Source organism: Apaloderma vittatum, unplaced genomic scaffold, assembly GCF_000703405.1.
Source record: "Apaloderma vittatum isolate BGI_N311 unplaced genomic scaffold, ASM70340v1 scaffold4092, whole genome shotgun sequence".
Classification (NCBI taxonomy): Eukaryota; Metazoa; Chordata; class Aves; order Trogoniformes; family Trogonidae; genus Apaloderma; species Apaloderma vittatum.
Genome location: NW_009701751.1, coordinates 139,014 through 163,112, shown reverse-complemented (window position 1 = coordinate 163,112; position 24,099 = coordinate 139,014). Strand labels below are relative to the sequence as shown.

The following is a 24,099-nucleotide window of genomic DNA, read 5'->3' as shown; positions in this document are numbered from 1 at the left end:
GCTTACTGACCCCAGTTCTGCTCTTCTGACATTTGCTGCTACAAGGAGGCTGCTTTTCAGCTCTCATTGAGACATCATTAAGTGATAAGTACTATCCCTCATTCCCTCTCTCTATCAGAGCAGATGATGCCAGTGCGGCATCAAAATGACACAAAGTCTGTTAAATGCTTGATTTCTGTCGACCTCCCCTTTTGCAGGGCTCTAACTTCCATCTCTATTACTGGCAGTGGCACTATTTTATGGTCACTGTGGTGCCATTCCTGTTCTCAGGGATATGCTGCTCCAGCTCAGCTGTTCCGTGGAACCAAACAGACTGCAATTCCAAGAAGTGTTCCACCAGTCTTGCTTTTCTCGGGGCAGGCAGAAAAAGTGGCTGTCTCCTCTCTACCTTGAACTTCTCCTGGCAGGATTTACTCCTAACTCCTCCCTAGAGTAAGGCCTACAGCAGGCAGTAGATTGCAACATGGACTAAACTAGATTCTCATCAGTACTAGATCCTCCAGTCATCAGTAAACTGTGGGCATTCCTCCTGGGTGGGACCTGAGACTCTGGGACCTGGGAACCAGCGTGTGCCGTTGGCTTGGGGTGCTCAGCCCTGACAAAAATGTGGGAGGCCCTGGGTTCACTTTCCTATTAGCCATCAGAGCCCCAGAATACTCTCTATCTGATATTAGAAATCAGAGCTGAAACTGTCATGGATTTTATGCTTTTTAACAAATCTTCCCCTCCTAGCAGATTCATAGAGGGATTTACTGATATTTTGTCGATGATGGCAATGACATATGTCAGATTCTGCTCCTAGGAGAAGACAAAATCCTCAATTCTTTTATTTCAGGCATTCACAAGTCGTCTCTGGCATAGCCTACTCCCTAAGCTTTGGCAAGATGTCAAGACTGAAGATAATACAACCTAGCTGGTGTTTTGAACAGATCCATATCTCACTAAAGGGCTGGTCAGAGACTCTCCATGTCCCAGACCACATGAAAGACCGCTGATTCTGTTCTGATTGCATAGATGCATAGTCTCTAATTCCAAATTTACCAAAAAATGTGATGGAATTGCACCTACAGGAAAAAGAGTTGATCCTGTGACTCATTGCTGTTATGTGATCTGCACCTTTCCTTTGCTCACATTGATCTCCTCGATTTTGTAATTTTTTTTATTAGCACTTTCATCCGATACCAAGAGGGAGATGAAATATAAAGGTTGCCATACACTGGAACAATAAATTCCTCGAAGCCTAAGCAGGCTTTGAGATCTCTTCACATCTTCATCTATCAACGTTGCTAAACCCTGCATTAAAGTGCTATCCGAGGTGATAAATTAACAGATGTATCCTGAGTGATGACCACAGAAACAGACATTAAGCAATGCAAAGAATTATTATCCTACTTCATTGACACAATTATCCAGGAAACCATCTAATCAGCATGATTCCTGACGGAAAGTCGGTGATTTAGAGGGGGAATATTCCGTTCCACAAATAAGCAATAATTTAAGAATGAGGAAAACCTACCTAGATGCATTAGCTATAGTCATCTTTCTTCTACTATCAAACCTCCCTTTTCTGAGCACATTTTTAAGAGAATCTAGCCAAAAGCTGACTACAGGTTTATCTAATGAAACTAATATCGTAGACTCAGCACAAACTGGATTCAGGCCAGCACATTAAGATGGAAACACCAGAGTTTGGCCCTGAGTGCACAGATTCCTAATGGATTAGGGGCAAGCATATTTTTCATCTTTTTTCGTCTTCTCTGACCTCTCTGCATTATCTGAAACCACCATCCATGAGATAACTGCTATTTCACCTGACAAAATTATTCTTTCCCCTTAAAAGGGCACAAGAGACTGGAGGAATGTGCTAAAACAGCCCAAATTTTTCCAGGGACATGTATTAAATAGCGAAGAGGAACATCACGTTTTCTCTTCACATCTGCTTTGTGTAGTCCAACTATCAAGGTTGAGGCAAACTGGTTTGATGACCTGAAGTTAAAACACCGGTAGCCTAACAGAAAAAATGCAGTCTGCCTTTGGTTCACAGCAAATAAAAGAAATTGGTCAGAATTTGTGTGATATCAGTTTATAGTGAAGAAAAACAGGCAGAGACTGCTAGGGTAGGGCAGAGGAAAGTATTCTGAAGAACTTGAATCATGGGGCAGTGTCCTTTCACCACATGTACAGTCCCAATAGACCAGTTCATTCTGTCATTCATGTTCGAGGACGGTGCCTGAATTTCTCATTGTGTCGGTGGTCTCATATAGTAGCATCTGTACCTTCACTTAGCAATGTTTTCCATTATCGTCGTATATCCACATTTACTTATGCTTTCTGTCACCTCCTGGCTGCACTACCATCCCTGGGCAGAAAGCTGGCCCAGCCCTGGGAACTCCAGCTTGTGCAGAGCACGTCTCCTCAGCAGCACACGGTGCTGGGAATGAGTACAGTTCCTGAAGCCTGTTTCCTGCTTTCTATGCTGGGTTCCTTTAGACTTTGTAATTATGCTGGCCTTTCTTTTGAAGATACTCTGCTCGCCTGGCACAACAAAGTCCCACCTGTTGAAGTGAGAGGGAGATAGAACTTGCTGACTGTGAACTCCTCCAGGTTCAAAGGACGGCTGCAAATGTTACCACACTCCGTCGCAAGCACAAGACACTTTTGGTTGACTCTGGCTTTTGTGTAATAAATACACGAGTTACATTTTTTGGACAAGTTAACAAAGCTTTCCCAAGTTAAATCACTCAATACTAGAAAGAAACTCTTTTCTAAATGCGCTTCCACCTCTAGGAAACAGGATGAGAAGAAGGTAATTGTGGTAGGTAGAATCATAGAACAGTTTTGTTTGGAAGAGACCTTCAAGATCATCGAGTCCAACCTTTGTCCCAGCCCTATCAACACCACTAAACCACTTTGCTCAGCACAACATCCACCCGTCTCTTAAACACCTCCAGGGATGGCGACTCAACCCCCTCCCTGGGCAGGCTGGTCCAATGGCTGACGACCCTTTCAGTAAAGAAATTCTTCCGAATATCTAACCTGAACCTCCCCCGGTGCAACTTAAGGTCATTTCCCCTCGTCCTGCCACTCGCCACCAGGGAGAACAGACCAACGCTGGCCTCACTACGACCTCCTGTCAGGGAGTTGTAGAGAGCCACAAGGTCTCCCATAGCAACATTAGTTTCATTGCGCAATGGAGTACAAGGAGTCGAAGGGTTGATAATGCAGCGATGGGCAGGGTGTATAACACAGTGTGGTACAGCGGGGTTCAACCCTGCAGAGTCATCGTTTGGGCCCACACAGAGGAACCCAGCGCTGAGTTGTACAGAGTAACTCTCCAGCCCTGGACTATGGCTGCTTTTTGTCTGGGATGAACTCTCTGTGGTGCCACTCAGCTGAAGTAACTCTGCGGTGAAAGACTGCTCCAGGCAGAAGAGCCTGCGTCACTCTGCAGTGTGCTCCTCAGCAACAATACCCCGGCTGCAGATAGGAGACACCAGCAACCCATTTAATATATCTAAACTCAAGTTCAGGACAACAATTAAAATATAAGTGCTAGTGTTAGAGAAATCTATGCAGTCATTTCAGGTGTGAAAAGAATTTAATCTCTAGGTCTATTTCCCTCAGGACTGACCTTATATGTTTAAAAAAAGCACTATTTGTAATTATAAAGTAAGCGATAAGCATCAAATGAATTGTTACAGAACCCTTTTGTTGACTTTATTCCATGATAAGGAGCAGTTGCTGTGTAACCTTGAATATGGGCGAATAACTCCTGCTAAACGCATTGCTACAAAGATGGCATTTTGGCAGGGATTTGATGTAGGTCATTTTATTACCAGGCTGAATCAAACTACAAACTGATCTCAAACTCATGCCAAGAATGCTAATAATAAACTGATCAATGAGGTGCTGGACTGTTCAAGAGAATTGGTCAAGGGAAAATGCAGACATAAAAAGTCTGGAATTCCAAAGGTTGAACTGCTGGGGCTATTATACTGGGAGGAATTATATTCCTTGCATTAGTACAAGTTTTCTTTACTCCAGGGGCCTTGAGCTGAGTGTGGAACAGGACATTGTCAGAAAGTATATACTTATCTTTATTTTTCTTGACCTTTATGTGCAAGTAATTTTTATAGTTCCATTAACTAGTAAGATCATTTGCAAACCACTGTACAAAGTATATTATGAAGAATGCCTTGGGGACCATTGTATCCTATTATGTTGAATGTTAATAGAACGAAAAATTTAATTTAAACTCTAAAGATTAGAGCAAGGCAGGACTTCCCTTTTATAGGGGAAATTCAAAATTTTATTTGCTATGGTAAAACTTCAGAGTTGTACCCTAAAATGACCTTTATATGGACCTTTATAGGCCTGGTTCAAACCAGACACTGCAGGAGTCTGATTATTTGCCACCTTGAATAAAATGATTTATAACAAAGCTTCCCCTTTTAAAAAAGGGGGATTTCTGACCCCCACATCTGGGTTTACTCCTATAATTTCATAGCTTTCAATGACTACATGCTAGCGAGCTCACAGCTGCTTCTTTAGCAAGTCAATAAACCAGAGAGAGCCCACGGTTCCAAGGAGTGTCCTTACCTTACTTGGCTCTGTAATGGCCCATTAAATGTTTCCATCTTCAGCTATGTGAGACTTTAAAACACCTGAAACCGAAGATGCAGTTCTCTGTAGGAGTTTTTTTGAATTTTGCACATCACTAGTTCGGAATGAGGAATGATTCTTAAGTCTTGCTTATAAGTCTCACGTAGCAGTCCTCCCAAGGGACTGGAGCGCGATGACAGAAGTCCGCTCTTCTGTCCATATACAAGTAATTAAGTAAACTTTATTACTGTAATTAGTCATAATTTCATATTTATGTTAACATAGTTAAGGTGTGAGGTGTTTGTGTGGCTAAATCAACTAAATTTAGACCAGTAATGAGCAGGAGCTTTCTTCTTTCTGGCCTAGTTGAAAGGATAAAAATGTTGCATGTTCTACATGTAAGAATGATTTCTTATTGTAAGTGTCTGTACAGGGAACGGGAAATACCTCAGTTTCGATTTCCATACGTCTTATAAAACTAATGTATAGGAGTTACATCAATGATAGACGTGGCCGAATTTCCAAAGCATCTCACCGTATTGTATATCTTTTAGTACACCCTACTTTTAATAACAGATTTTGGGTTTGTGGCTGTTCCGGACTTCTTGTAGATAACCAGCCGTTTTTAAAAGTTCGTATGAAGGTGTGCATTTCTTTATTGAAAAATCCTGTTTTTCTAGTACCCTCTCTTCATCTTACAGCTGTAGACTAGGATGCCTCGCTGTCTTCAGAAACTCTAATTCGAGTAAAATAAATGCACAAAAGATTAGGACAATTAGTGACTAGAGAATTAGCTATGAATATTTCATGCCCTCTGCAATACTGTCTAAACACAAGATATGAAATAAGAATAAATTGCACTTTTGACATGCAGCAAACCTGGAAAGGAAATGACTAATCTAGAAAGACCTTGCAGTTCCTGTAACAGGGTGACATTCTAATCACTGGCCGTGTGTGGTTCGATGGATAAAGAGCAGGAAGATTTGTCCCATGGGATTATTCAACGTTCACTTGTGATTTGAAGTTATATTTAAATGTATTGTGAATGGCTTCATGGGTTTGGTCTGCAATAACCCAAACACAGCATAGACAGCCAAATGTTTCCATCAACTTTGATGCCAGCCTGAGCTCAGATTCAAGATGTGATCCAGTCTGCTAGTCCAGACAGAGAGGCAAATACAGCGGGAATCATTCCAATAGACAAGACGGCGGTGGGAAACGTTTGGCCCATGAGGCACGTGGGAATTGAAAGTCCCCGTGCAACTTCAGGAAGGTTCACTGGCTGTTCTAAACTGAAATGGGTAGCTCAGCCTGGTTTTCTCTGCAGCAGGACAGAGCTACTTCCCAAATCAGCTTTGCTGGCCTTGTATTAAACAGGAATGAAGAAAAGACTTGGAATAAGTCTTTTGTAGTCTAGCTTCAGCCAGTTCTTGGCTAAGTAAGCACAAAACCCGCATTTCCCACCTGGTATAAAAACAGAGGATATACAAACACAGGTTATATGTGATATATATCATATATATTATGTGTGTTTCATATATATATATTTCATATGTGTATATATTTTAATGTAATGATCTCATTGCCACTACTCACACATGTTATTCTAGATGGAAATTAAATGTTCCAACTTAATCATCCGGTTTGAATCCCTGCAACACTGAGTTTTTGGCAACGTCCTAAGTGGTAACATGGAAATGAAGATAGTAAGCAGTAAAGTTCAGTCTTTGAGTTAGTTATTCAATATTGTCCAGTATTTTTTGCATGTGATGGGCACAGCAGCATACACTGGCCAGACACCAAAGCAGCACAGGGGAAGAAAAGCCTTAAAACCGTGAACTGTTCCTGCTTGGGAGAAGAAAAGTGAGTTCTCCCATATATAACTCTAGTGAACTGGCAAGTGAGACACTAAAACCAACCACTAATTCGCAGTTTGAACCTAAAGGATATTGAATTTTCACTAATCCAACAGTGGACAAATAAGAAATGGAACACTGTAGTTATTGAAAACTTGATGACCTTGAAAAGACAAGACTGCACATATGGGTACTGCATCATGTAGTAAAATTATTTCTTCTCCTTGAGCTATTATTTACAAATCCGTTTTGGCTCTCCATATACTTCAAAACTGAACTCCATTTAATCTTATGAACAGTAGTAACTTGAGTGCAATAGAAGAAGCTGGTATTCTGTAATACAATAATGTCAGTTTTGTAAAAATTTCATTATGAAGCAAAACTGCTAACCAAATTAATTTCTGGCGCTAGAATTTTTCATTCCAAAGACCCGAAGTGACAAATGAGTTTATTGCTGTCGAGAGACCTATATTTTATTTTGGTCACTTAGTATTAATTAAATCTTGCCAGTAATTCTTTTGTGTGTGTTCACTTTGTTTAATGTTTTTATACAAAATATCGCTCTCTAAGGCATAGTTTACTGTGTGTTTACCAGCCACTTAATGTGTTTACAATGCTGTGTGTTGTTTCTTCGTAACAGCGCTCTGCACAGAGGAGTGTGTGCATGGAAGATGTGTTTCCCCTGACACGTGTCACTGTGAACCAGGCTGGGGAGGTACCGATTGCTCTAGCGGTGAGTAAAGATTACCAAAATGTGATATATAAAGATATATGCTGCTGGTAAAAAGAGGCCCTAAATAAAGCCTTAGATCTTGGATGCTTTAAGTGGAAAAATGGTTATTTTGCAACCATTCAAATGTGATAATGCCCTGTCTGATGCTAATGACTTTTGCCTTTTTTTGCCTGTTTTGACAAAGGAATGTTAAATGCAGTGGAGGATGCTTTTAATACTTTTGGTCCTGTGATTAGGATACCAATATAGATAACATAGCTTTATTCTGATTTTTTTCTTTCTTAAATCTTTAATACAGCACATTCTTCGTGAAATACTTTATGGAGTACTTGGAGTCGTTTGGAAAACACTTTCTCTAGACAGAATCCTTGGCCTGTTGAAGGCAGTGGGAGTTTTGCCGTTGACTTCATGCAGGCCAGATTCTACCTTCTGATTTGAAATCCACACCTTAAATTATCCGTACTGCAGAAGTTAAGGAAATGGTAGAGGTGGGAGTCCTGCACCTTTTGCTGGGAAATTAATTCACACTTGAGGCTTTCAGTTCTTTCAGCTGGAGAAGCTGTGTGTGTCAACCTCTCTTAATTGGTAATGATAAGTTTAAGTCTGTGATTAATTCATGCTGGAATGAAACAGCCAGCGTTCTTTCCAGTACAAACATCAGAGATATTATGTAACACAGGCCCAATACGTTACTGACACAACGGAAATAAGCTCGTTAAATGAAGTCTATCTGTGCGTCAGGCAAGTAAATAAAGCTGCATGGAGAAAGATGCTGTGAGTCAGTTACTGAATGTACGATTCATTTTGCTTTTACTTCCTCCCTTTCTCCCAAACTGATGGGGATCTTAAAATAGAGGCGTCATTAGCAGGCAAAAAGATAGCGGAAGAGGGATCTATAAAGGGAGGGATTAGGAAAGGTGTTAAACGTGACTGGGGACGAACACCTCCAGAGGCTGAAGTCAGCGGGGCAGGCTCTTCTCTGGCCAAGTTACTGGTGGTTTGGCTGCAGCTTTGCTGGTGTCTTCTCAGTTACAGCAGAAATGGCATTAGGGAGAGAGCGAGGACGAAGGAAAGAAAGGCCGGCCATGCTTTGGGGTTGGAAGCAACATTTTGGGATTACCTGTCACATAGACGAGGGAAAAATTGGGCAGCATAACATAGCGAGTATCTATCTGTAACTATTGTTAAAAGGAAAAACAGTACCTTCAATAGTAAAATATTGCATAGAATCTCGGGAATTCATTTTATTCTTGGTTATTTTTAGTAATAGATACGTTTAACCTAACAGCCAGTGAGTATTTATGCAGTGCGGGTGCACTTAGAGAAGTTAAAAATAATAATAAAAGCCCCCCCAAAACTGTAACAGCATGGACATAGACATAGATACATACATTTATACACGCATGCGTATATGGAGTAACAAGCACTCCGTTCTTTGTGAAAATTAAGAGTAAGGGATAAGATGTCAAGGTACAGATGGGTCTCATGTACTAAAACTACCCAGTGACTCTTATTAAATTGCACTAATCTTGCAAGTGAAGATAAAAAGAAGGTTTTCCCTATATTGAATATTTAGCTTTTAAAAGTAATTAGGAATATTAAAGCACTGACAATGATTGAGATAGAAACATTATTCATAACTTTTATTTCCGCACTGGGCAGCAATCCAGTATATTTCATTTATGAGGTTTCAGCAGTGGAAAGAGAAGCGTTAGCCAATTCCTAAATTAAATATGCCCTGTTAACTTTTATAAATGATAGCCCAGGATTAGCTTCAAAATTTAAGCTTTCCTTTTATTAATATAATTAGTGTGTTCGCTGGACTACGGTGCCCGTTGCTGTCCGTTCCATTTGTTAGAGCCGGGCAGCGTGTGCTTTTGTCCTAAGGCGCGATGTGACAAGCCCGGTCCGACCAGCGCTCGGAGGCGTGACTGGCCTCGCGGAAGTTGGCTTTCCCTGCCGCTGCGAGAGCTGCTCGCCTCTGTGCTTGACTCTACAAATGTGGATGATGGGCTTTTTTTGTGGTTAGGAGACTTTGTATAAATTAAACAGTGTAGAACAGATAACAGCTGAATACAGTACGTTGTTACTCTTGAATATTTCTAAGGGAGAAGAGAGAAGTTGGGAGCGTTTGCCTACCCGAGGTTAACTGGGTGTTTCTGATCCATGCATTTAGTCATGTCTGGTGGTTTCCCAGTCCTAATGGGGAAAACATTTTTCACTTCTACTGGAATAATGTATTACCTGTGCCTGCTTTCTTCCTATTGCTTCATTAATACCGGGCAGCTGCTATGAAGGTTACACATTTGCAGTAACAAGTGTCATTTGTTGGCTGTTTCTGAGCTCTGGTCCTGCAGGGCTGTGCTCTGGACACACGGAAGCTGTTGGCTGTTCCTGTGCCACCCCGCTCCCCGCGGGGCCGTAGAACTTTCTTGTATGGCCCTCAGTATTGATTTTCCTGAGTCACAGGCATATTGCTTATAATGTTGGCTGCTTAAAACTATTTTATTGGGAAAGGGATTGCTAGCCAAAAATTAAATTTAGAAAATCTCTTGAGGAGCTGTAATTGTTTTCTGAATGATCTCTCCAGAAAACAATATTGAGAAGTGGAGCCTCCCTGACACTGGGACGGATCTAGGGACACTCACTCTTTTGGAGATAGCGTTTCAACACCCTTCAGATGAGACCCATTATAAGTTTCTAAAAGTTATATGTAACTTTCATTTGGTTTGATGGGTGAAATTCAACCATAAGCAGAGCTCCAGCACAAGGTCCAAGTGTCACTTCAAACCACGATTCAGATCCAAATGTTTTTTCTGGTGTTCAGAGACTGTCTATGCCAGGAGAGGGTACAAAATCTGACATCGAGCACAGATTTCCTGTGAGAAGGCAAGGTTTTGGTGGTAAATGCAATTTCCCAGTGTTACCAGTCTCCCTTGGCTGGAATATACTTGGTTACACATTTTGAATTGTTACAGCTACAGCCTCTAGTCATCCAAACAATTTAATCATCTTTCTCAGACTTTGCTTCATGCTTTCCCAAAAGTGAGCCTGTAAGACAACCACAAAACTTGCTAATCGGTGCAGCTTTCCAGTGACTGATCACGGCACATGTTAGAGTTCATCCGTTGTCAAGGTTAAAATAACTTCAGATGAATTGCTAAACAATTATAAAAAAACCCTGTGCCATATTCAGCTCTGCATGCCTCTATACCTGTGTTTTACTGCATGCTGTTGTACATCTGTCGATGCCCACAGGCCTAGCCTTGATTTCATCCTATAAAGCTGCAATATATTAAGGCTTGATTACCATAACAATAAAAAGGGAAGTAATGAGGTATTAACTAAAGACGCTCTTGAATAAAATGTTTTTACCGTTTTAATGATGCTAAAAAATGAAAAGGAAAAGCCTTTCAAAAAAAAATCCCATACCTTTTCCCTTCTCTTTTAGCTTGTTTTGTTAAATCATGCCCGTTTTGTCCGTGCAATAGGCACTGTTGCTTTTTTAAACACAAAGGAAAATTGCAAATGCTCTGTGTGAACTTACCTGCTCACCTGTCCAATTATTTCAAAGCAATTAACTTCAAACAGTATGATATACTGGCTTGAAGTTCTGCTAGGAATATAATTGACTGTTGGTGGTTACCTGGCCTCTTCTGGGTCTTGATAATGGCCATCTGTATTTGCAAGCCGTTAGGCCCCCGTCCAGCAAAGCACTTAAGCATATCCTTAACTTGACACATGAGTAGGACTTTTCAGCTGCTTTAAATTAAGCAGGTGTTTAAGGAGGTTGCTGAGTCAGTTTTGAAGAAACAGCTAAAAGGACTTCAGTGTAATCCAAGCAAGCCTCTCAAGGAATTCGTCACACCTGTAAGGAATAAGGTGGTCTCTCTTTCCAAACGCTAAAACTCATCGGGCAATGTTATTGAAGGCCAGTTTGATTCTTATGAGCATTTTTCATTGTGGGGAAGGTGGCAGAAATCTTCCCAGTTGATAGAGGATTCACAAAACTCTGGATGACAAGAAGAAAAAAGAAAATTCAAGAGCCCTCAATTAAAAGCAAGAACCTTCCAGAATTGTGTGTGGCAGTCTGAGAAATTTCAAAGTAAACAAACACAGAGGTTGTAATGAAATCTAAAGTGCTTTTCAAAATGTTTACGTTGCTGTTAGATTCGGTAGAAAATACAGTACTTGCCCAAAGTGTAATTAAAGAGATGTTGGCATAATAATGCCAAACCATCTTTCTTCATGCTGTGTCACCTGGGGAGAGAGACCGTAATGTTGCTGCCTGGCATAGGCTGATCAGTAATGTACACACATGGGTAACAGAGTTCTCTTTGGAAAGGATGTTTTGCACAAGCTGTCATTAAGAGAAAGAACCTATTTCATCTTTATTTCTTTGTCAAAACCAGCCAAGGTCATAACAACAGGCAAGTATAACATCACAGCAAGCTCACATTTAAGGGTATAGCCCTGGAGCAGCTGGAGTGCTTCAGTTCTGAGGCTTGTGATAAATGAGAACTGCAGATACTTTGCTAAATCTGAAGGGGGGTTGCTTGACAAACTCTGGAAAGCAACAGTAGAAATCTCTGGAGAAAAATGGAGTATTTTAAAGTGAGTCTGCGGTGGTTTTCAGGCTTGATTTTGGCTTCCGTGTTAATGCTTTGAACTGTTTCTGAAGAAGAAACAACGTTCAAAGGAAAGATTCCTGGTTTGTGAGTAGAGGCTCAAACAAAACTCAGCCTAGTGTCAGAGGCTGATCTGCTGGAATCATTAGTGAATGTTTTGTCCTCGGGTTTTTAGGACAGCATTGACTGGGAAACCACCAAAGAGGTGCAAGACCTCAGCTGTCCTAACCCGTTAGTGGGCCACTACTTAGATTCCTTAGATGTCCTTGAAGGACATCTGTTTGTGTTTTTTGTGTAGGATTTTGTCTGTGCCGTGCATTTTTTATCACAGCGACTGCTGCATCCAACTGCCAAATGAGGTGACAGATCCGCTTGCAATGTTTCTGTTCCCAGCAATGCCAACGTATTTCATTTGTCACTCCAGTTGTTGAGTTTAGATGCATTTTTTAAAGATGTGTTTAATGTTGTGAAACTTCAGCTGGGATCCAGGCTTAATTATTGCTTTAGCTGAAACAGAATTCCAGATCCGTAGCATGTGGACTTTAAAGTTTTAATACACTTCTCGTTTAAGCCAAGATGAAATTGCAGCTTAATTTTGATGTGATCTGCAGACGCAGCGACAACTACATTGTGCAAAGGGATGTGAACGCATAAAAACAAGCTTCAACAAGGAGCTCATACAAGGATCTTTCCATAGCAATTACAGAGCGGAATTGATTTGGGTCTCTTTCAGTTCGAACAATTTGCTCTTCCTTAAACTTAAAAAACATCCAACTTCCTCCAACCACTGCTGAACTGGTGTGATCAGGTAAACAGCTTGTGTTTAATTTTTTGCCTCCGCTGGATGTTGAGCCCACGCACTTGGGCTTGCTTACCCAGGTTGCATCTGCTAAGCACTCTCTGCAGCAGCAGCGTAGCTTCACGGGCCCAGCCTACGCAGGACAGCCTGTAACCAGGGAGTAAAAATGTAAACACAAGCTGCTGTTCTGTGCAGTCAGTAGCACAGCAGCATGTCCCGTCTATATTTTTACAAAGATAATTTGGCTGCATTAAACTGGCCTAATCCATCATTCTTCGCGTTCGGTGGGAATATTTTTTCATCTTGCTGAAGCTGTTAATACCTTCTCAATTGTTTGTGGTGGTTTCTCCTTGCTCTGTTAGACATGATAGTATCCTTTACACTTTTCGTGAGTTGTGCCAGCCTTGGCTTTTCCCGACGGAAAACCAGGGGGAAATCAGAACTGAGCAGAAAGCAACAGCTGATTCTGGAAAAGGAAAACTAGATCAAGGTTTTACTTCGGGGTGATACCACTTTCTGTCCTTATTCTGTATGATTTGTTGGCGAGGAATAGGTTGGTTGCCAGTTTTCCAGAGTCTTGTACTAAAGTGAGTGAAAATAGAAATTCAGCACCCAGTGTCCTTTCACTTTTCAACTTCATCTTCCCTGTCAGAGTGTGGGAAAGGACTTGCTTCCTAAATCAGCTGGTTGCATCTGAAACCAAGGTAGTGACAGATCATTTCCCTCCTTTGGGACTACCTCTTTGGAATGATTTTGAAGAGTCGATTGAGCTGACCTGACTCCGTCTGCTCTGGTCCCTGGAGTTCTGTCTTCCAGTGCGTGCAATTCCTCTTAGGGCTCGATCAAGCAACGTGCTTCATGCGTGTGAATGGTCCTTTTAAAGTCAATAATGAACAAGCTGTGTTATTTAAGATGGATAAATGCTTAAATCATTATCTGAATGGGAACTTAAGAGATGAAGGGAGAAAATCAGGTTGATGAGGATCTCAGTGCATGTCATCCCGACCGAGCAATCGCAGGTACTTCTTTCAGTGAACTAAAACCGCTGTCATCTGGAGCAGTATTGAGAGAGAGAGAGGCTCAAGCCTGGTGCTGGGTCTCCTGCAGAGCAGAGCAGGATGCACGGGTCAGTGAACATAGTTCTAGACAGAGGTGATGTGTTGACCTACCACACAGGTGAGTACCAGAGGATAGAGATGTGATAAGAAAACAAATTGAGTATGTAGTGTAACAGGTATCCAGTTGTCTAACAGAGATTTTTTTAAAATGTAAAATGTTATCAGAATAAGTCTGCACAATTATGTGTAATGATTATAACATTACTGCAATCATCTGTCCTGTTGAAGCATCAGTTCTTTCTATGTTTGGCTGCTTAGGTTTAAGAGATAAGCCCACAATGAGTTATGTACTGGAGCAAATATTCGTATAAAATTCAGGTGGTCTGTTAAAACCATTTGTACCCAGATTAGTAGCTGATGAAGCTGCTGCATGCTAAGAGGTTGTCTTCTAAACTGGCCTGAGGTAGCAATGTCATTTTGGATTCTTTCTCTTGACATATTCTCTCTCTGTACACAGACTTTCTCTCTATATTACTGTAAAGAAAGTGGATCCAGGCTGGGACTGCTGGGATTTCTGTGGTCAGCTGTGGTGGTCAACAGACGTTTCTGTATTGACCTGGTCCTCAAGTTCTGGGAATAAAAGGCATACAGAAAGAGGCCTTTCCTAACCTAGATAAATGTTACATTGAAATTTTATATGTTATATAATCGACAATTGTATAATGATAATTTTAATATATTTATACCTATATATGACTTTAAGGCACATAGCTGGCAAACGTGAGAGGACTGGTTTAAGACCTAACGGCTATCTGGGCACGTCACCTTTCAGCCCCTGGTGAGCTGTTTATGAGCAGTATGGAAACTCTGTGTTCCATGGGGCCAAATTATTAGGCAATTGTATATGCTGGGTATCTCTGGAAAATCAGTCTACTGGCTCTCTGAATCCAGCATGGAATTCATGCTGAAAACCAGTAAGGGAAGCTGTGGGCAAGCCTTGTTGTGTAAAACCTTATTTTTGCCTGTCATTGAGACAGTGTGTCAGGGACTGATGCTTCAAAAGGGAGTCGCAAAAGACGTTTAGATTTCAGAGAAGAGAGATGGGTGTGGACCTTTAGCAGCAAGCAGGGTTACGCATGGAAGCTCTGTACCAAAGCAAGGCAGTCGTGGTGATGAGGGGTCGGCGTGTTTGTGAGTAGCCTGCCCTCTCAAAGCGGAGCCCCACTGAACTCTGAGCACACCTGCCCTGTCTGGAAGTGAACTTCATAATTTAGCTCTTTTCTGGGGAATGGCGTGATGGTTGGCTAAAGCTTTACACTTTTTCAGTAAGTGAAACCATGGTTACTAGTACTGAATGGGCTAAATGCATTCCCGTGCAGGTTTTGTGTGGTTACGCAAGGGGGAATTTGGCTCACGTACATCTTCCCTTGGCTGCCGAACTGGTGAGAGGAGACTTCACAGAACGGCAGAGTATGCGTGACGAGTTGTTAGCTTTATTAATTTGACTGAGGTTTTTCTCACTTTAGACAGAATAATAGCTATTAAAGAAAGAACCTACTAAAATATCCTTTTTAATGAACTGGATTGCTGAAGCTAAATTTCATTGCTGGAGCATCTTACAATAATGTGCCTTTAAATGTGCACTACACAAATGAACAGACTTCAGATCAATTTAAAATACCATTGGAATAATTTTATGGCTTGGTCACTAAAAAGCTGTCACTTGAAGAAAAGAGTGGAATTCGCATTCCCAAGGCGTAGGCACAAATCTCAGATGTGGACACCCACTCAAAAGTATTCCTGGGGTTTTTGCTTGCTAAAAACAGGGAAAAAAAGGTGTAGTGGTTCTTGAGAAAACTTCTAAACTACTTGTTTGTGTGTTAGGTTTTTCAAGAAATGCTTGGAGAGAGCAGAGCTCATCTCATTGTCCAACACGCTAATGTGTTGGAAAATCCCCTGGGACCTATTTTAAGCACCTGAACCTGGAGAAGCCTCAGTCCTGCTCTGTCTTTTGCTGTGTTATGAGTTACCATCTCCAAAGACGTGTGCTGAACCTGGGCAAGGCTCTGCTGCCCCGTTCAGCGCTCCTAGGAGTTTTCAAGAGATGTTGTTCTAGCTGGTTACAGTGTTCTTTTATGAGCAGTGATTCATTCAGGAATAAGACTTCAAATTTACCTTTGACCCCCAGCAGGTAAAATTTGCTAGAAAATAGCAGTGATTCATCACCTAGCATTAGGTACAAGCCTTCTTGTGTACTCACAGCCAAGAGCTGAGGCAGGGCCAGTAAATCCTTTCAGACAGCACCAGTGAGCATGCCCAAGCATGGGAGGGAAGAGAAAACAAGTAGATACACAGCTTTCCCTCTAAGTGATTGGGTTTTTGGTTAGCTGTAAATTCCAGCATCTACATACAAAGGTACTAAAATATTTCATAAAATAGCTGCTGAGTGTGTTTTAACTGTACTTTGACTGCTGTACTGAACAGCTTTCTGAAAACAAGATCCGTATCATTCGCGTCCCCTCCCTTCCTACGCCTGCTGGCTGACCCGGTGTTTAACGTAGGCAGTGTCTTTGCTACAAGAAGGTGTCGCACGCTAGAATTTTTCCTCAGATTTCACCCTGATTTTATGTGATCTTAGATAAGCCTCCATGAGGTGGGGAGTCCTTCTTTCTTTTTGATTTCTGTAGGAGTTGAGTATATTCATCACATGGATGAACTGGACCCGTACCGGAGCTGAAGCAGGATGGCAGACTGGGGTGGTGTTGGGAAGAGCTCAGCCATCAGTTAATATCTTTGCTAAAGATGAGTGAGGCTACAATATGCAGCTGGCCTTGGTGTCTTGGGTGGGTTGCATTTAAAATACAGCCTGGAGGCGGCTTTACTAACTTTAGAGATGTGATGATCAGATCTGCAGCAGAGCACGCAGAATTGATGCGACATGACAGTTTAAACGAGAGAAGGGTAATGCTGATTTACTCCATTGCCTAATGGGTGTATGACAGTATATTGAATCATGCTGTTATTTATTGTTTTTAAAGTTATTTCCATGTCAGTAAAATATTTGAGTAAGAGACCTCTTTTAGAGCATAAGCTAGAGAGAAATGTGCCATTGTGCAGGTAAAAGTTAGGTAAAAATTTCCGGCAGAGTTTCTTTTTGCCATAGCCTTACAATCAGTTGCATTTCTCGTAGCTTCTCAGTGCCAGGAGTAGGCTGTGACGGTCTTAAATCACTCTGTGTAAAATGGCAAAGTTTCAGGATGTTTTCTTCTTTGTTTACCCAGTGTTTGTACTATTGTAAGTACGACAGCATAATTTTGAAGCAATTTTTTTTTCAGAAGTTTCTCTGAGAAATCCCTCTTCTCCTAAATTACGCTCATGAAAATCCCTCCTAGACCCCTCAAATGATACTCTGATACTTATTTGCAGTCCTTGTAAAACACCGAAAAAGAGTTTGCCACAGGAACAGATATCTTGTGTCCCCAGTGAACTGAATGTTTGCTGACAGCCTGTCTGCCTCAGTGATGTGGAGAGAAATAATGAAATAGCAGAGGACTTACCAAGTGCGTATCTGACTGTAAATCCAGGGCTTGGCAAAACAAGAGTCTTCACACCACTGCTCGCAGGTGAGCGTTTTGCTCTCACTGCTAATCTAGTTTTGGCAGGGAATGTAGAGGGCCCGTAGTTATCTGTAAGGAAGAGCATACAAAATGAGGAAATGTGTTGTGACCGAAGAAAATAAATGAGCAGATGGTGTGCTAGCGTCGTACCTGACACTCCAGAGGAGGTTCTTGTAGCATAACTACAGACCTAGAGTTTGGAACAGAGGCCAAATCCAAGAAGAGCAGAGGGAAGGTGGTATGCATGGAGTAAAAGCAGCGCAAAATAAAAATTGAGATATGACAAAGAGAGAATTGGGGGGGGGGGGGGTGATGGGAAAAATAATCAGGGTGAGACAAGAGCCAGAAGCAGCTGGGGATAGAAAAGTAGCTCAGTCAGCAGATCACTGGACTTGAGACAATAAATACACAAATAAATACCAAAAGTTTTGCAAATTGAGAACCATGCTGCATGCGAGGCATCAAGAATTTCAGACTTGTGAGCAGTTACTTGCTGATTGTACCAAGCAGAAATTACGGATTTTGACAAAATAAGAAAGTGAAGTGGAAGGAGCGGGGTTAGAATGATGATGAGAGATGCCACAGCCAGGGCAATGAGAGTGAAGATTACACGTCAAAATTCAGCATTCCAGGGGTTGCTTCAAATGGAAAAGCCAAGATGTTGAAAGAATGCCTTTTTATCGTGCCACCAATTTAGTAAAGTGCGAAAGAATCAGATGCTTGCAAACAAGTGGTGATAACCCAGCAGAAGAAGGATTTAGAGATGAAGTGCCCTGGTTAGACTGACATTTGTCTTTTTTTGATGCTGGCACAGAAACCCATTTAAGTGTTTATGAAGGGATGTAAACATCTATTCTCTAGTAGTATAGCTTCAATAAACACTGTTTAATGTTTAAGCACAATGTATTGAAGTGGGATGCTGGAAGTTATAGTACACTCAACTGCCAAAACGGCCTTTTCTTGGCCTGGAAGGGTAGTGCAAGCAAAGAAAGTGCAATTTTCAATAGTCAGTTTTTATTTTGTTGCTGACAAAAATGTTAGGTGAAGTACCAGAATTTTTGCACGTTAAGGAAAATTTTCAGAGTCAAAAGTTCACTTGTATTGCTGTACTCATGAAAATACTTAGCACTTCCAGTCTTAACCCTTCCCCATACCATGTGATTGTCTTGAATGTGTGGTCTATAACAAGCACATCCTCCAGTCATTTCTTTACAGCTCCAAAAGACTTGATGCAGTGCAGAGAAACTGCAGGATTTCATTTATTAGACATGCCTGTGTTAACCCAGCAGAGTATCTGAAAGTTGGGCTGTGAAAATGAGCGCTCAAAAGACCTGAATCTTGTTCAAGAAAGCGTGGTGAAGGCCATTTGTCAGGGAAGCTGGGAAGAGACCCAAGTGTCACAGGTATTGGGTGTCCCTCTCTTTGTAACGGCAAGAATTCATGAAATATGGCTGGTGACCTAAAAGATGAGTAGGATCAGGTAATAACAATGCATGTTGAGTTTCTGGGTTGTGGAGTAAAGTAAAAAAAGACCTACTATACACATAGACTTACGCTTAAAGAGCTATAGGGACGTAGCGGAAGAAAGATGAAAAAGGGAAAGTGTGTGAGAAAGGTTCCTGTCCAGAGCTGCTTTATAATAATAAGTTTTAACCACTTTCACTGTGCATTGTGCAAGAAGGATTTAGGCCCATTAGGAGCAACAGTAAATGCCAGATAGAAATGATGTGTGTATTGTTACTGAGATTATTTTATACCAGGAAGATCTTTGTGGGCATCAACCAGAAAGAAGAGAGATAAAGCACTCATTCTTTGATCTTGGAGGGTGGTCATTCAACAAAAAAGTCTCTACAGTTCATCATTTTCAATAGTTTTTCTGCCTATCATACAGTGCCTATTCATGTAAAGGCCAGAGACTGCTAGGCTATATAAGCCCTGTCCAGAATGCTTAAAAAATACGTGCATCGACTGCAAGGTAGATGGAGTCAAATTAGCCTGCAAAATTCAGATTTTAACAGAAACAACTAAAGCAGGAAACAGCAAACATTTGTGGTAGTAATAGAGGTTAAGAGTTTCTTACCCTTTCTACTGTCTGATTAAATCTCACCTTCATGAACCGTTTCCACAGAGATCCAGTGTTTTAATTACGTAGCGGTACTAGCAAATCACCAAATCAATTGCAGGAGAGTTTTTAGCCAAGAACCAAAGTCTGATATCCTAGCTCACTGACTTAGATTGCAGTGATAGTTTCCTAAATAAATATCAAAGCCTAGAAGCAATCTGCAGAAGGAGGTGGGTTTGCACAAAGACATGCGGATCCACAGGGAAGGTCAGTTTTTCTGTAGAGGTTGCAAGGTCTGCTGCTGGGGTGGGAAGTAGAGAGACATGACCAGTCACTGGGATTCCCCAGATTCCAGTAGAGGATCGTAACTCCTCCTTCCAGATTTGGTGCAGTCAAGGTACATCTTGGAACATATTTCGATAGCAACAGCCCAGCTCTGGGGTTCTTCGGGACCACGACACTGTGAGGTCGGTAAGGCAGCCTCACCGTCTTCCATCCTCAGCAGCTGGGTTCCAGGCCTCTTCAGAGTGCTTAGATTCACAGCTTGCTGAGATCGTTGAGATACATGAAGCATTTAAGCATTAAAAAACTCTCTTTTACTCTAAGGGTGGTTAAATGCTGGAGTAGACTGCTCAGAGAGATTGCAGAGTCTGTCCTTGGAGATAATCTGAATTCAACTTGACACCGTCTTTTGGCAATCTGTTCTAGCCTACCCTGCTTTGAGCAGAGGATTTGGGCTAGATGATCTCCAGGGGCCTTCTCTACCTCAACTATTTTGCAGTTCTATGGTTCAACGAATTATTTTATTCGTGCAACTTTAGTGATCTCTGAATCAGAGCAAGAGGCTTACTGAACTGCTAGAACACAGCACATCAGAGTGTTCTGAAAGCCCACGTGGTTACTGGCATTCAGAAATTCTGAAATGCCATGGGAATTCTCATGACAGGATGGATTTAGGGTAACAGTAAATTCAACAATACTAGAATTCCTTACTCATATTCAGCAATTTAGGCTCTATTCTCAATTCTGTTTCTGGACTGCCACATCATTCTGGACATAAGAAAACTGCTACAGAAAAAATAGGTGTTCTCCTTAAATTAGTAAGATCAAATGTTGTTGTGTGTTCTGTAGTGAGTGTATGTGTTCTATCTGGCAGAAAGAAATGATGTTAATTAATTACTTCGACATGCAGTCATGGTGTTGCAGTCTGTATTATAGATGTCCAGATGTTGGGTGGTTGTTCTAGGATGCAACATGTTTGAATGTATTAGGAGGTGCATTTTTTCTTTGCGTATGACTATGACAAATTGAGGCACAGCCAAGCTGCTAACTTGCTTGAAGGCATTTTTCACGCTTCATCCATTATATGAGTGATAGATGGTATTAAACTGCTTCTTCTTTCTGTGGAAAAACACATTGTGGATAATGGAAAGGAAGTCATAAGTGCTAATATTTATCCCAACTTTGTTTTGTATCTGCAGGATCAATGTATTTTTAATTCAGTTTTCATTCTCTTTTGCTTCATTTACTTTGTTTTTGTAAAGGACATGGTGCATCTTGGGAGAGCACTGGATCACATTTTGATCACAGTTTTAGTAATATGGAACCACACAAGTGGAATTATTCTGGATTCATATAAATGACAACAGAAACTCAGCCATTGCCAGATGTTTAAACTCAATATCTAACGTTTCCAAGTTGTTTCTTTGTAGTAGGTACAACTACTCTCATCCAAAATGTCTTGTAGTCTGGTTGCAGAAGGAGACGTAGGTCACCTTCATGTGTGCCTGTCCCGTCTCCTGCACTGACCCTTTCAGCCAGGTCTGACAGACTGGCAGAGACTTCGAAGTTACCGACTTCCTGCAGGTTTTGTTCAAAGCATTGTCTGGACAGAGTGGGAGACACGTGGTTGTTCCACAGGGAAGGGAAAGTTTATAGATCAAACTCAGAATTAGGTCATCTGTTCGATTTGTCAGGTTACCGTTCGGCATGCGCATCCAGGCCAGCCAAGCAGCACCTGGCGCTCAGAAATAGGATTTTGTTGTCTTATGCCCTTTGGGTGTCAAACAACATGGGACAGGTCTGTTAATACTGAGGAGATGAAGCCAGGGAGAGACAGAGAGAGGAGGAATTGCAGGTGCTGCAAAGATGCATGAAACGATAGGGAATTCTATGGATTGGGCTGGTATTTGCAGTAATGGGAGAACAGTGAAACATAACGCAGATGTATCGGTAGGAAAACAAACTTCATTATGTAAACTAAAATTTAATCTCAATTCTGATTCTCAGGATCTTTGCAAATGCTTTTTCGTCTGTGTTTTGAAATCACAGGAGTGTGACTGTGCGGCCGGTGCACTGCCAAACGAGCCAGTTGCTTCCTCTTGGAGTTACGTGGTTTCTTTTAATCCTTAGTTTTCTAGTGGGCCTTTTGTTTTTCCTTTTGCTCAGTTAAACTGAAATAAGCAAGCAGAGTCAAGATGAGAGCTATCAGGTAAAATCCAAGAGATTTACACTCCTCAAACTTCCATTGTTTCCTTTACAGTGGAGACACTTTCAAGAAGATAGATGGATCCAAGTATCTTCTGCACTTAGTTTTGAATTGGTTCTGCAGATGTGGAGGACAATTTTATTAAATATATGCTTCATGAACATTTGAATGTGCTGACTTTTCCCTATGGCATTGCACGTGTAACTTATCAATGTATCATTTTTAGCTTTGCCTTGCTAATTTTTGAGGACAACTTTTAAAATTCAGTACTAATTATTTATTTAATTTAGTGCGTTCTTCGATGAAATTTTACTTCTCTCTGTGTTTTCAGTAGGAATTAGAAAATTGCTGATGCAATAACAAGATTGCCTTTTGAGAACACGCTCCTTCCAGTTTGTCTTTTAACAGACAGTTCCTCAGATTAGGGTACAGGATGGCTGCACTCCTAATTTGCAGTTAAAGGCTACCACACAGTGCTCTGCTGCACACAGAAGTCCAAACTTCACCTCTTCTGTAAGTCTTTCACAGGTTAAAAAATAGGAGTAACAGTATAGCGTGTTAAAGTGGGCTAGAAATTATAAAGCTCTGTGTCAGAGCAGGGTACCAGTCTTGATCAAGAGATGTTCTGACTCTGTCACTACCATTTTCCATGATGCTTCCTGTGCTTGTTGCACAACACAGAATTTCCACGTTTCTGTATTGAAATTGAATACCATCTTTAATAAAATAAGCAATGATCAGCACAGGTACATGAGTGATGCATCTTGTGTATGAAATTGAGAGTTTCGTAACATTCAAGGAAGGCAAGTTAAAATTCCAGTAATCGGGTTTTTCTTCATCATTGAGAATTTCTTCTCTCATCACAATGGGATTCAGGAGGGACACGTTTTGAAGTTTTCTATCTGAGAAATGGCACCTTTGTGAAACAATTACTTTGTCAGTGGAACTCTGCACACAGCATTTACGATGATTCTCAATCCTCTGTGAGGAGAATTATGAGGTTCCTCCACCACCTACATTTTGCTGAAGATCTCAAAATGGGGCTCAGATCCATCCTAAATGAGGTTTCAGTAGTTAATTGATCTGGTGTGAGCTCTCTGCACAGAAACTGAATTTTACTTTCCCTGTACCCTGTGCGTAGGAAACATGTTCATTACCATCCAGCAGCTCCATGACTGATTAGCTTATATTTACTTCTCTTTCAGTGTCTTCCTCTAGAGCCACATATTTTCCAGGTTTCAATACAGAATTGGAAATTAAATGTCAAACTCGTCTCTGATATTTCAGAAGAGCCAGACTTGAAAAACGGAAACATGTCCAGAAGAAATGTTTAAAATTTTATCGTGGCCCAATCCTCAGATATGTAGCAGCTGATTCTATCTATGCAGTGGCTGTGCGTAATTGCATTTTAAGTGAGCAGACCAGTCTCAGTTGCAGGACTGTTTGTTTTACTGTAATTAGGTAAATTAATCAGTACATTAACTTCTTAATGCAGAGCACAGTTCTGAAATGAATTGCAGATATTTTCTTTTTTGATAAGATTTGAAGAACAAAAACCTCCACAGCAGGTCAACATTGCAAGGCTACTAAAGCTCTGTAAATGTGTAAAAGCTTTCAAACTCCAGGAAATAAAAAAAAGTATGGCACAAAGAAAGTTACACTTATGGTATTTGTTGTTTTTAAGAGAAAGGAACAGGTTTGTTTGCCTTAGTTATTCCACTTTAATCTAAATACGTAAAACATCAGTGCATAACTAGCCTTGGCCTAACCTAGAGTTAATGAAACTATATTTCAAAACCATGAAGCAAAGAGCATCCTCCCTGTTCTTTGCTTGGAGTGACCCCACTGACATTGCCCATACGACTGATCTTCCGTGTAGTCAGGCTTATTTCATGTTCTGCATTGAGGGACAACTTGTGTAGCGCCTGGGTGATGGTGCTGCCCGACTTTTCAAGGTCCCAAGTCTCTCTTCCCAGCACACTTTACGTGCAGCTCCCTGTTGTTAACAAAGGGACATCTGACAGTTGATGGTAAATACAGAATGGCACGTTAGATGAGGCTTTCTGGTTTCTCCTGACTCATCCACCCTTTTATTTCAGGCTTTCAACACAGGGATTCTCTGGACACATTAAACATGAATCAGTTCCTTTGTTTCAGTAGTTGAGTGCAGTCCTGTATCTCATTAAAGAAACTAACTCGGATTGAACAATGTCACAAAACTCAAACTTTCTGTCTCTCAAATAAATACAGGCCAGA

The 24,099-nt window shown here is 41.1% G+C and overlaps 1 protein-coding gene across 1 annotated transcript in view; it reads left to right on the top strand.

Moving 5' to 3' along the window:
- Positions 1–24,099, top strand: part of MEGF11 (multiple EGF-like-domains 11) — a gene marked incomplete at both ends in the record, with an annotated part of 178,334 nt that overhangs the window by 15,998 nt on the left and 138,237 nt on the right. The window contains one exon of the mRNA XM_009879255.1: positions 7,099–7,191. Coding sequence (XP_009877557.1) covers positions 7,099–7,191 — 93 coding nt within the window. The remainder of the gene's footprint in view (positions 1–7,098; positions 7,192–24,099) is intronic.